This window comes from Thermobia domestica, chromosome 1 (genome assembly GCF_964235325.1).
Source record: "Thermobia domestica chromosome 1, izTheDome1.hap1.1, whole genome shotgun sequence".
In the NCBI taxonomy this organism is placed as follows: Eukaryota; Metazoa; Arthropoda; class Insecta; order Zygentoma; family Lepismatidae; genus Thermobia; species Thermobia domestica.
Genome location: NC_137454.1, coordinates 72,108,527 through 72,122,339, shown reverse-complemented (window position 1 = coordinate 72,122,339; position 13,813 = coordinate 72,108,527). Strand labels below are relative to the sequence as shown.

Genomic DNA, 13,813 nt, shown 5'->3' with positions numbered 1-13,813 from the left:
TTCAGATTCTGTAACCCTTTACAACACCACAAAATGGCACATCTTCGAAAACAAATATGGCTGCCACTCGAAACCAAAAGCAAATAAAATTAAAATAATGCTTATTTTGAACTAACGACATGATAAGCTACCTGTACATAAAAAATCAGAATTTTTAAAAATTGTCGAGCAACGATTTATTCCTTTTCTGGACCACTTCAAATGGATTTACCCTATTAGAAAAAATAAATACATAAATAATAAGGCAATGCTAAAATATGTTATTATATTTTTCAAAATAATATAGGAATACAAAACAACATAACAATTAAGTTTTCACAGCAATGTAGTAAATATTAAGATAGCTGTACAAAATTGATTTTGAAAGGCTTCGTCTGGAAGTAATTTGCTACGCCATAAATGAAAAACAAACCTGTGTGAAATTTATCACTTTGAAAAATTCATATGATTGTTTTATATTGTACGTAGTTAATCTTTTTTGGCCCACTTCTAATATCAAATAAGCGAGATAAAAGTTATTTCATTTCTAACATGAAGAAACTTAGCAAAAATCCATTTACAATTGATATTTACTAGCATAATCAAAAGAAAATGAAACTAATATTTAATTTAATGCACCATGATTATGCTAATGAAACTACAATTAATGCAAGCGAATAATAACAAAAATAAAAGAATTGGCAGTAAGACAAGTACAAGAAAACAAGCAAGCTCACGACGACGACCTTCCCCCCTCCCCCCGTATAATCTCGCAAAGTCTAAGACCCTCATGAACAAAGCAAAAGCTCTATGACTGAACTTTTTGCTCTTAGATAAACAGGATTGCTGCCTGATAATGCTATATTATATGTATGACCAGTATACTATCATAACTATCCATTAGATAAGTTTCTGGTTGCAGGATCCCTTTTTGATGTGGTGCTTCAGGCTAACCTTATGATTAAAAGCAATTCCACATACCTCACACGAAAAAGGGCGCTCCTGAGTGTGTATTCTTCGATGCTTAACTAAATTGCTGGTATCACTGAATTTCCTTCCACAGAATTCGCACACAAAAGGTTGTTCTCCTGTGTGGCGACGAATGTGTTTCGTGAGCTCAGATTTCATCGAAAATGCTTTCCCACATAAATCACAAACGAACGAACGCTCTTTCGTATGGACTTTCTGGTGATTTTTCAATACTGTCTTCACAGAGAAACTCATTCCACAGTACTCACACACATAAGGCCTTTCCCAAGTATGTATCCGTTGGTGATTACCAAGACCTTCTTTACGTATAAACTTTTTACCACAGACACCACATTCATAGCTTCTTTCTTGCGTATGTATTTTTATGTGCCTCGCAAGGTCTCTCTTATCATTACACCCTTTTCCACAATAATCACAAAACATTAAACCTTCATTATGCCATCGTGAATGTTTTGTTAAATAATCTCTATGTGAAAAAGATTTACCACACACTTCACAATTAAGAGGCATTTGTCCTACTCCTTTGTAATTCCGTACTCTCACTCTTTTGCTTTTTGAAAACTGTTTACGCTCCGATGTGCACTTTTGATTATTGTGAATACACACATGTCCTTCTATTTGCATGTAAGTTGAAAAATTTTGACCACAATTAATACATAAGAAAGCATTTTCTATAGGATTGAAAGACATGCTACTTACTGCTCCCGAAGAAAATGTATTGGAAGATCCTTCACATCCTTCAGAAACTGACACATTCTTTGCTACAAAGGAAACTTCACACTTTTTATTTTCCTCTTCTTCAATAGATCCGAGTTCCATTTCAAGAACCTCAAAACAGCTATTGTCCACATAGGATTCAGAATCATCTTCTGTTTTGCATACAGTTTGGCTGTCTGGTTCAATTTGAGAGTTTTCATTGCTTTGTCTTTCGTTTTCCATATTATAGCTTCTACGTTTAGTTGGTTAACAAAGTAGTAATCGTTCCCGAGTTAATAGCAACTCTTCTGTACTAATGTAGGCAATCAAATTTTCCTTTGATTTTCAAATATAATTCTTTTGGTACAACGAACTAAATACATGCTTTCTGATGTCTCCATTAAACTCTAACCAATTTCAATATATACCTTGGTTTGGCAAGCTACGCGACGTATACTTACAGATATGTGGTATCCAAACTACACATACTCCCATAAGGGAATCAAATCCGAATCTACTCCAGAAAAGGAGCAAACACTGACCATTTTGCATACGCGGGAAAAGTCCAAGCAAATGCTGTGTCCTACTTTCTATTAATAGGGCTTACGTCTATGATTTCACGTGTCGGTTAACAGTTCATTACTGTTAGTGATGCAGTAAAGTAAATAATTTTACGGTGACTTTCTCTTCTCAATTCTCAGATAGATTGAACAAACTGAAAACCATTCAGAACTCGAAACCTGATAAAGAAAGAAAATGAAGTATTCACATTATTATTGATTTTTTTTTACATATAGATATTCTTTGAAATACAAAAAAACAAGTCAACTATGACATTTTAGCTCCAGAAAACAACAATATATCAATATATTCAGAAAACATCTATTACTTAGATATATGACATAATACAGTAGATAAAATACAGCATATTTAACTGTCAACGAACTTTAAAACCTTCGTTACTGAATTCTCTATGTCAGTCTGTGTGTGTCTGCCTGTCATTTGTGAATTTTTCAATTTTGGGCCCTCCACTCGATAGTGCATCAAAAACTATCTGAAAGAAGTAATGGAACTCTTTTTGCGTCATTCTTACCGCTACCGAGATATTGGCCAAGAAAGTTCTGATTTCAGGAGATTTAAGGAGACATATCTCGGGAACCGTAAGTCATAGAGAAATGATATTGGTCTTGATCAATACCAATATTGATTCAATACCAATAACAGTTATTGATTCAATAATTATTGCGTCATTAGTTATTGATTCAATAATTATTCCGTCATTAGTTACTGATTCAATAATTATTCCGTCATTAGTTACTGATTCAATAATTATTCCGTCATTAGTTACTGATTCAATAATTATTCCATCATTAGTTACTGATTCAATAATTATTCCGTCATTAGTTATTGATTCAATAATTATTCCGTCATTAGTTACTGATTCAATAATTATTGCGTCATTTGTTACTGATTCAATAATTATTCCGTCATTAGTTATTGATTCAATTATTGCGTCATTGGTTATTGATTTAATAATTATTGCGTCATTAGTTATTGATTCAAAATTCCACTAATTATTGCGTCATTAGTTATCGATTCAATACTTATTGTGTCATTAGTTATTGATTCAATAATTATTGCGTCATTAGTTTTGATTAGTTATTGATCTATTGAATTTAACCAAATAAATTTAATATATATTTCATATAAATTTCGAAAAAATTAATTAAGTTCGATTTGGCAATGCTCTTCGAGCGTTCTTAACTGATTTATTTTGTATATATCCTTCGTATTCATTATCATCACTAGTTGCTTGAATTATTCGGTCCGCTGTACACTATAGGTTAAAATTTTGTTTAATTAAAAGTTCCAGTTATTTATATTCAAGTTTTTTTTCTCTCTCTCTTCCTCTTTCTTTCTTATCAACTAACTTTCGGTTACACAAATATTAATGCTCAAATCAAAATACGGTTACGGCCCTTGTCCTATTTTAAAATAATTAAATTGAATCAGTTTTTAAGTTGCAATTAAATCGTTACAATAATTTTAAGTCGGCAAAGTGCTTACACGCTTCCGATATCTATTGGCGTCAGGCAGCGACACTGTCTGAAAATAGGAATATTTTTCTATACTTGTTTAGCGTCCCTTTCAGGATCGAGGCTATATGGAACGTGGGCCTACAGCATAACATGAGATCCGAACCACATTAGCTCCCCGGAAATCGAACCCGGGTCTTCTACACCAAAGGCGTATACGCTAACCGCTTAGCCACAAAATAGCTCCTTTGATAAATATTATTATGCTTATATATGCTAAGCGCAAATACAACCGAAATGCTGCATTTAACATATCTACAAAAATGAATGTTCAATATGTAAAAAGAAATGTAAAAGCAAAACACAAACAGCAAAACACATCTAAAAAACAGAAAACACACGTTTCTTCAATTAAACCTTTACTGAGGAAAGGCGAAATTTTGTGCTCTCAGTAAAACAAAGGGCATCTGAACAGACATGTTAATGCGTCCAACTGATTCGAAGATTAACAAATCATGAAGGGACACTTCAAGTAGCCACTGGATGGCTTGTATTATAACGTAAAGTGTGGCTGGGAAATTGCAACAGTTTCAAGGTCAATTTGCCACGTGTTTTCGAGCAATTTATCCGCCTATTTGAATTTTTAAGTGTATATGTCTTGAGTGAATTTTTGAAATATTCTATGTTCAAGTCTTTGCATTATGGCTCCCACAACGATTATCAGGTGCTGAAAAAAATTGCTACCATCTATGACAGAACAAACGACCTATATTTAAAATAAATAAGACACTTGCTTGCAAGCAAACTATAATTGATTCAGATATTTAAAAAAATAATTTTAAAAAATAGTGTTTAGTTTGCAATCTATGGATTACGTGTTTTTTTTTTCCAAAATGTTGGGTGATTGAACGTTATTGGAATAATAAATGTTGTGAATGACCGTAACATTCAAAGATAAGTTAACCTATATATAAAAATGGTCCAGTGTTAATCTGTGAGTTGCTGACATATGTTTGATTAGAGTTTTGATAGTGAAGTTGATAAGAAAGTTTGTGTACTCACGTTACTTTTATAATGTATGATTCAATGATAAGGAAAATGGTGTGTAGATGTATAGCCTTACGTCTAGAGGAATAGGGAGAGAAGCAGTTCAGTTAGTAGGCTTAGTGTAGAAGTAGTAAACCTTGCGTTCGATAAGAAAAAGGAAACTTTGCTTTAATTGTGCTATACTAAGTTGAAATCGTTATTAACCTTGGAAATAAATTTTTGGGGAGATTCGTATCTTAGTGTTTCTGATTTTCGGTTATAGAAAAATGCAATAAGGGTCATTTTTAATCTATTGACAAGAACTCCCACAAAGGTATTTTTTAGCCGAATAAAGTTTTGTTCCTTGTTTCTAATATGTGAAACTATTATACATGTTGAAAGAAATGAAAGTTTTTTTACTCAGGTTAATGATATACATTTATATGATAAACATACACATTATATCAAACCATAATTCTACTTTAACAAACTGTTCTTCCGATGTCCACTAAACTATGCAATAAATTGATGGCTTATTTAAAACATACTCAAACCATAGCGAAATTCAAAAGGTAGGTATTTAATTTCCTATATATCAAAAAGCATTGTGATGTTAAAGAATATTTAAGTAAATGATATGACCAATATTACACTACCAGTGTATTTATTTTCGCGAAAATATTCTCAAAAACTACTGCTACCTTTATCCTTAGTCGCTCGAACTACGATGAACGATGAATACACTAAACTCACATATTTACGGAATGGTTCGATCCTGGATAAGCTGTACGTTGTGTTTCGGTTATTTAGTTACTGTTAACTTTTGGCGATGCAATCGAGTGATAAGATCATACCAATATAGATTCATACCGAGTAATATAGCTATCAAGCAAAATATTTGGAAAGAATTCTGATCATAAAACTGAATCTTCATCTTACTAATCATAATAATCTTCCAACGAACTGAGTAGGCTTTCGACTACTGTTAGAAATTTACTTTGTTATATGGAAGCCATCACACTTCCTTTAATCCAATGTTCTCGGGATTGCTGCCAGAGTGAGTGTTGCTGTGCTGAGCTTTCGTTACCATACAGCGGCAACATCTTCAGAGCTATGTGTTGCAGTGTGCTGGTCGTACAATTTACGACAAATTGTACGACCAGCACACTCCAACACATAGCTCTGAAGATGTTGCCGCTGTATGGTAACGAAAGCTCAGCACAGCAACACTCACTCTGGCAGCAATCCCAAGAACATTGGATTAATAGTAGACGCCAGCAAAGCTTCAAGATCACATCACACTTCCTGTTGGTTGACATAGTAGAAGATTCGATAAATTTCATTGAAAAGTACTAACCCCGAAATAATCTATTTGTGAACGTTTCGTCGAAAAATTGTCTTTCTCATTACGTATCTTTATTTTTAAAAAAATAAATAAATAAATAAATAAATAAATAAAAAAGTTTGTGAAACTACACTCGTTGATTTTTTTGTGAATAGTATTACCTTTCTTACTTCCAGTACTCTTCCATAAAATTTCTCTCGTACCTAAATAATTCTCTTTATGAGCACTGATACATCCTATTAAATTAAGTAGCTTGTTCGATTAAGTCCTTTATGATGGGATTATACAAACTTCACCTTTTACCTACACCAGACTAATTTCTTTCATAACATATATCATCTTTTCTATCCTAAAAATTGATTCTTTCTCTCATGTAACTTTTCATGATTATGGATACACAAAAAACCTGTTTTGTCTTCATGCCTTTAAATCCGATTTAAGACAAATTTCACTCAGTTACCGGATAATACACACGCTTTTCTCTTTACAGATAACACTACAATTCTAACATGTGGTAAAACCAAAGAACATATTAACACCGTTCAGTAACACGGTATTGAGTAACTTGTACGATTGTGTCACTACGAATACACAAGAAGTTCTCTTTCTTCCATCACGAATCACAAATAAAGCCATCGCAATCCCTCTTTACTAATTATTCATTTTGAAGGAATTCGGGTAGCAACAAAATAGCTACAATACAGAAAATTACTGTAATTTTAAGTCGTGAATGTGATATGATATTTATATTTTTAGTTTAGAACAGTGGTGTCCAATTATATTGAGCCTGAGGGACATAGCCGTCTATACTAGTAAGGTGGAGGGCCGCAACTATTATTATTATTATTATTATTATTATTATTATTATTATTATTATTATTATTATTATTATTATCAGGGTTGGCAAAAACCATGGTTTTTATTGAAAAAAAAAACAAAAAACAGGTTTTTTTGGTTTAAACCCTTTTTTTAAAACCAGGTGTTTTTGTTTAAATAATTTGCTCTATGTATTTATATCACATATGGGCATTTGTTTCGCCTTGGTGTTATTATACAACAATCGGGTTACGCTAGAAGGGGTTACATAAGCTTAAAGCGAAATCCAAACCGCTTCTCGGCTTACATCCGAGAGAAATTGTCCTCTATTTGGATTCGAAACCAGGATTAACTGGCGATACGTCTGCCGACTCACTCACGAAGGACTCCTCATAAAAATACATTGTACTAATCTTTACATACTTGTTAATATAATTGTCAAGAGCCATTTCACAAGGACAAAAAAATAAACAGTTGCACAAGTGAAACCATTATACAGAATTACATATGGACAATTTCAAAATACTGCTGAGTACAGAAGAACTAATTTAGTCCAAGTTAGTTTACTACAACTTTTATTAGTCCAAGTTAAAGAAATACAACGACTTAATTTGCATATCAGTAAGAAAAATGAATAAAGATAGGAATTATTTGAATCCACTTTGGTTCTGACCCATTTATACACAAATAGACACCAAAGATACTTCTGATTTCAATAAATGCCTTTGGTGGGGTTTTGTATGACCCTCCCCCCCCCCAAAAAAAGTACGGCACTTCGATGTATTTTACCAACAGTAAACATTATTAAAACGAAACAATATTTCAATTTTTCTTTGATTGCAATTGCATAACAATAATAACAAACTATAAAAAAATCACAAAAGTAACATTCATAAAATTATAAAAAGAACAAAAGTTGCTTTTGTAGCATAATCTCATTGATTACTGAATGCGGAATTTAGACCTGAATATAATACGAATAATATATGGGAGTGAAACGTGATAACCCACAAATGTGTGTTCATCAAGATTTTACGAACACTTACACTTTTACGAGCACTTCTCGTTTTTTGATTTAAACCAGTTGTTGTTGTTTTTTTTTTAAAAAAAAAACAGCCAACCCTGATTATTATTATTATTATTATTATTATTATTATTATTATTATTATTATTATTATTATTATTATTATTATATGTTTGTGACAGGAAGTGGTGTATTTCTTGCGCTTTATGGCTTCTAGTCAGAGTTCGAGGAAGAAAGGGTCTCCTTTTTAAAATTAGACCAGATGTATTGGTTATTGAAGTAATCGTCCCTTTCAGCAAAGATATTTTGCCTGTAGTTACATTACCGACCGCACTGTTGCCGCGGACGCCCGCGCCTTTTTGTTGTACAGAAGCACTAAATGGATGCCTTATTTAGAAAGAAGAGTGGAAACATTAAAAGAACGAATAAATATAAATGCCCAGTATTATCAGTAATAACAATCGTAAATCGTGAGAGCTTTATGGGCCGCAGAAAACTGTTTGGCGGGCCGCCATTTGGACAGCTCTGGTCTAGAACGATTAAAAATAAGCGATAGAAGCAGGGGAAATACAGTAACTACAAACAGACTACAATGATTAACCATCTGCTTTACATAATTTGCTAATAGTTTCACTGCCAATTCCAGTATTCCCCAAGACATAGCTTTGTCCAGTTATCTTCCTTGGAGCCAAAACTAAGGAGTTAATTTATGAAAAACTCATTTGAAGTCAGCAGGCTAAAAGCAAGAATATTTGAAACATTCTGTTGTTTTCAGGTATATCATGTGATTTATCCGACCCGTTTTTGCATAGGAGGTTACGAAGAAACTATATTTCAGGAAACAAAGTAAAATTACATTTACTTGTAATGTCAGTATTACAACTTAGCAGAAAATAAACAAAAATTGAATAAATTTTGATGCGCAGAAGACAAGTTGCTTTAAAAAAAAAAAAAAAAAAAAAATATGGATCCTTAAAACAGTATTTCTGTCACGAAAACAGGTAAAGAATTTTGTAATTTATTTTCTGTGAATAAAAGAAGAACTCTGTTAACAAGTAACTCTATAATTAGTATTAAAAAACAAACATACAAACACGATTAGAATTTTTAAAATTATGAATCTTTACAAAACATATAATGATTTGTTTGTTACTTCAATCTCTGGTGCGTGAGGTCCCTGAATTTTGTGGTGAATAAACGTCATAAGCGTGGGCGTTCTCGGAATTTTCTCGTATCCTCCCACTTTCTTCATTCTACCATTATCTTCTATTTTATCACCGTCTCCTTTGATCTCGGTTCATCAATAACCAACTAACTTTATGGCCTATGGAACCCGGAGGTTCAATGCCACGTCACAAACACTCTCCACTGACTTAGTTAACTGGATCCAATTTTTACTTTGTGTTCTTATTTCTGCGAGATTCATCTTAATATTGTTCTCCCATCTGCCCCTAGGTCTTCCTAATGGTCGTTTTCCGATTGGATTTCTAGTTAAAGCTTTAAAAGCATTCCTACTTTCTTCTATTATGCCTACATGATCTGCCCACCTGAGCCTACTGACTCTAATAATGTTTGGTAAACGGTGTAAACTATGCAGTTCCTCGTTATGAAGCTTCCGCCATTCCCCATTCCCATCCTTCTTGGGTCCGAGTATTCGTGAGGATTTTATTCTCAGATACTTTTAGTCTGTGTTCTTCCCTCAGAGTAAGCAACCATGTTTTGCAACCATACAGTACAACTGACATGATAATAGTTTTATATATTTTAAGCTTCAAATATTTCAACATAATTCGCGACGACAAAATATTTTGAACTGAATAATAACGAAAATTTCCTGCTTTCAGTAGATTTTTAATTTCTTCGTCCATATGGTTCTGGTTTGTCAACATTAATCCTAGATATTTGGAAGTACTTACTCCATCGAAAAGTATTACTTGCTATTTTGCCGCATCCATAATTTACAGTATTACGATTCACGATCCGGTGAACTTCCATGTATTTAGTTTTCTCTGCATTTGCTTCTAAACCCATGTCCCTGCAAGCGTTTAATAAGACTTTAGCATTGTTTTCTATTGTTCCTCTATTATATTTACATCAGCATACGCCATAACCTGGTGACTACCATTCAGCTCTAGGCTCTGGCTGTTGTCTTTGATTTTCCTTATAGGTACTCCAGAGCGAAGTTAAATGATAATAGCGACAACGCATCTCCTTGTTTGAGGCCATACTCAACGTGAAAGCTCGTGGACAAAAATTTTCCTACTCGAACTTTAGTTTGGTATTCTTTTTAACACATCTTATCTAATCTATCTAGCTTTTTCGGTATTCCAAATTCTGTAAGAATGTTGTATAGACTCCAACTGAGTCTTAGGTCTCTCTAAAATCAATAAATAACTGATGTACCGGGGCACTGTATTCCCATTTCTTCACGAGTATTTGTCGAATGGCAAATTCTGGTCGATAGTTGATCGATTTCGCCTAAATCAGAATGGATAATATCCAATAATTTCATCTGAGTATGGGGTCAATCTTGCTAATAGAATATATGAGAGAATTTTATAGGATGTTGACAGAAAGAGAAACGCCTCAATAATTATTACAATCAGTTTTATCGCCTTTCTTGTGAATTGGAGCGATGATTGATTCCTTCTATTCTTGTGGTAATTCCTCCTTTTCCAGATAAGGAGAATGAGTTTGTCTCTCTTGTTCCACAATTTTTCCTCTCCAGCTAAAATTAACTCAGCCAGAATTTCGTCTGAACCCAGAGATTGGTGTTTCTTTATTTTCTTTACAGCGATTTCTATTTCTGTTCGGTTAAGCTCTGGAATATACGATTCTGCTGTGTGTATTTACCTTTCTCCACAAACATTAGTTTTCGGCTGAGTGTTAATTAAATCGTCAAAGAAATCTTTCCATCTATTCAATGGCTTTCCTTAACATATAAACGCGAGGCCAGTAACCTTTTTTTAATTCGTTGATGCTCTTATACATGTCCCGAAGTTTTTGTTTTAACTATAACCTTCAAGTTCATTAATTTTAACTTTCAAACAAGCGTTTCTTTGTTCTAAAAGTTTTGGTAGTTTCCCGCTTGATGTAAACGAAACTTCGTGTAGTTATACCATTCGGATTTTGTAACCATCGCATGTTTCTCTTCTCCGCTAATTTAGTGCATTTTTGATCGAACCATGGTTTATGCCTATACATTTCTGCGTGCCCCAATTTCTCTTTTGCTGAAATTTTAACACTGTCCCTAATTTCAATTTAAAAATGGTCTTAAATTTAATATACTTCGAACCTTCTAAAAACCGAGAATCTATTCGACACTTCAATCTGGTATTCCCCTCGCACCTGGCTCTCCTCTAATTTCTTTAAATTAAACCTCTCCGTGTTCAGATGTTGAATATTTCCTTCATTCAACGATAATCTCTCTCTTATTATCGCTGCTACCACGTAGTTATCAATATCATAACAGCTCCTCTGAACGATCGTACATTAATTACGTTAAACTGTCTTCTTCTATCTATTAAAATGAGGCCAATTTGATTCTGAGGCCTATTTGATGATATTTGTTCTTTATCTGGTGAGGTCCGAATATATTTATGAACGTCGTGATGTGCGAATTTTGTACTCTTCACGGTAAGTTTTTTGGATATTGCAAACTTCACGAGACTAACGTCGTTGTCATTACTTTCCTTATGCAGACTTTCATTCCTTATAATTGGTTTGAAAATATCCTCTCGTCCTACCTCCGCACTGAAGTCCCCTAATAGAATTTTCAAATAGTATCGCGGGAGTTGATGAAATATCCGTTCTACTTCTTTATAAAACTTATCTTTTATATCGTCATCTTTATCTTCTGTTGGGGCATGTACATTTATAACAATAATATCACAGCACCGACCCTTAAGAGTAATAAAGGGAAGTCTACCAGTAACAAATTCAACCTGTTTAATTGTGGATATTATTTATTTGTGAACGATAAACCCTGTTGTTAGTTAATAATTTTTATTTCCTTCCCCGTAAAAGAACGTAAAATTTCCAGACTTAACTGCTTCCTTTCCTTCCCATCGAACTTCCTGAACTCCTACCAGGCCCATCTTATAGCTAGCTCATTCGTTACGGATTTTAACGCGCCTGTTCTATAGAGACTTCTTATATTCCATGTTCCAAATCTCATGTCCGCTTTAATTTGCTGAGGTCGTGCCGTTACCAGTCTTGTTGCGAGGCTTGTGTAAATACATCTGAAGAAGTGTCATTTTTTTTTACATGATGAGGTTGTTAGCCTCACGCCCAACCCCCAAGCTGGAGGACCACCCGTTGTCGTCTCTCCGCGACTACTTATAAATATATTCGCAGCTAACCTATACGTCTAGGGGCCTTCTCCTCGATCCGCAACCTGAGGACGCGCCATGCTGTGGTGACAGGAACCCACATTACACGAACACTAAACCAACATGTTCTTGTATTTTTAAATTATATATATAAAAAAAAAAAAAAAAAAAAAAAAAAAAAAACTATTTTAAGCAACATTTACAATTATACCTTTAACAATTATGCTTTTTGGCACGAAGAGAAATTGGAATACTTAAAATGCAAGAATAATGCTGATGTTTCATGTTAAAATAACCCTTACGTATTTTAAATTAATAGTATCCGACAACTGAAAGAAAGGAGGAATCTATAATAGCATTCCTTATTAGAAGTTCATTTTCTGAAAGGGTTTGTTAAGCAGTTGACGAATATAGAATGAACGTACGGATCTGACAACAAATATAGGTGAAATCGAAGAAAATATGGAAATCGAAATACAATCACGTCACATCTAGCCATAACAATGGATCACATTAGTTGTGATACCAAATGACTTTCTGTTGATTGGATATTATGGATATGCTTCTCTCAACTTTATAGGTCCATGAATATAGGATATTTATAGTAAAATATTTTTTTTTTTTTGGGGGTATTTTATTACCTTGATATAGGATATAATCGGTAGTGGATATTATATTCTTAATCTACTAGTCATGCAGAGCACTTTGGTATATAGGATATATAGGTCAAGTTGTTCTATATACTTCCACCCGTAAAGGGGAGGAGTCATTTCCGATCAAGGAATTGAAATCTGTTTTGAAACTTGTTTGACAAACCCTTTTAGGAAATATACAAGTTGTCCCCAGATTCAACGCTCAACTTTGGAAGCATTCCTGGTTAGACTGATGTATCTGCATCATGTTTTCTTTATATTGCACAACTTAATCCAATGCATAACTCTGTATAAATCAAAAATATAATTTCCAACCCTGGAATCATCCAAACTTACCACTTAAACGTTATTTCATAAATTCTTTAACATTTTTATCTTTCGATTTAGGATGTAGGATTTAGATTTCTGGGCTTTCGGCATCTAAGGCCATTTAGCCCGTCAGTTTTGAGGGATGACGTCCCTCGGCGAGCTCACTATCCGGGGAAAGGGAAGGAACATAGGATTGGGGAAGGAAGCGGCCTAGGACCTATAAGTTAGGTACCACCCCGGCATTTGCCTGGTGTGAATGAGAAAAACCCAGGGAAATCTCATTCAGATGGTTGGCCTAAAAAAAAGCGTTTTACACTCCGAGTGACCTCTTATCTTTCGAGAAGTATTGTTAGTAACAAAAGGTATATAATAACAAGTAACACAAATCCTCAACTACTGTACCTCATTAAGTCTCGGGATAATCGTGGGACGTTAAACTGAAAGACTTCATTTCATTCATTAAGGACTCGTGACAATACTTTGGAAATTATCTTAATTGCAAATAACAATCAATAAATTATTTCTCATACCAGTAGATATTCTATTTTGCACACAGTTAACTTGCAAAATCAGTAATTTTGTTTGATTCTATCGATCTTATGCATTTT

The 13,813-nt window shown here is 33.7% G+C and overlaps 1 protein-coding gene across 16 annotated transcripts in view; it reads right to left on the bottom strand.

Moving 5' to 3' along the window:
- Positions 1-262: 262 nt before the first annotated feature.
- LOC145686039 (uncharacterized) overlaps positions 263-13,813 on the bottom strand; it is an 86,348-nt gene continuing 72,797 nt past the window's right edge. For all 16 annotated transcript variants that reach the window (XM_081758995.1, XM_081758960.1, XM_081758933.1 and 13 more), the window contains one exon: positions 263-2,405. In XM_081758995.1, the coding sequence (XP_081615121.1) occupies positions 880-1,908 (1,029 nt within the window). In that variant the 5' untranslated portion in view covers positions 1,909-2,405 and the 3' untranslated portion in view covers positions 263-879. The remainder of the gene's footprint in view (positions 2,406-13,813) is intronic.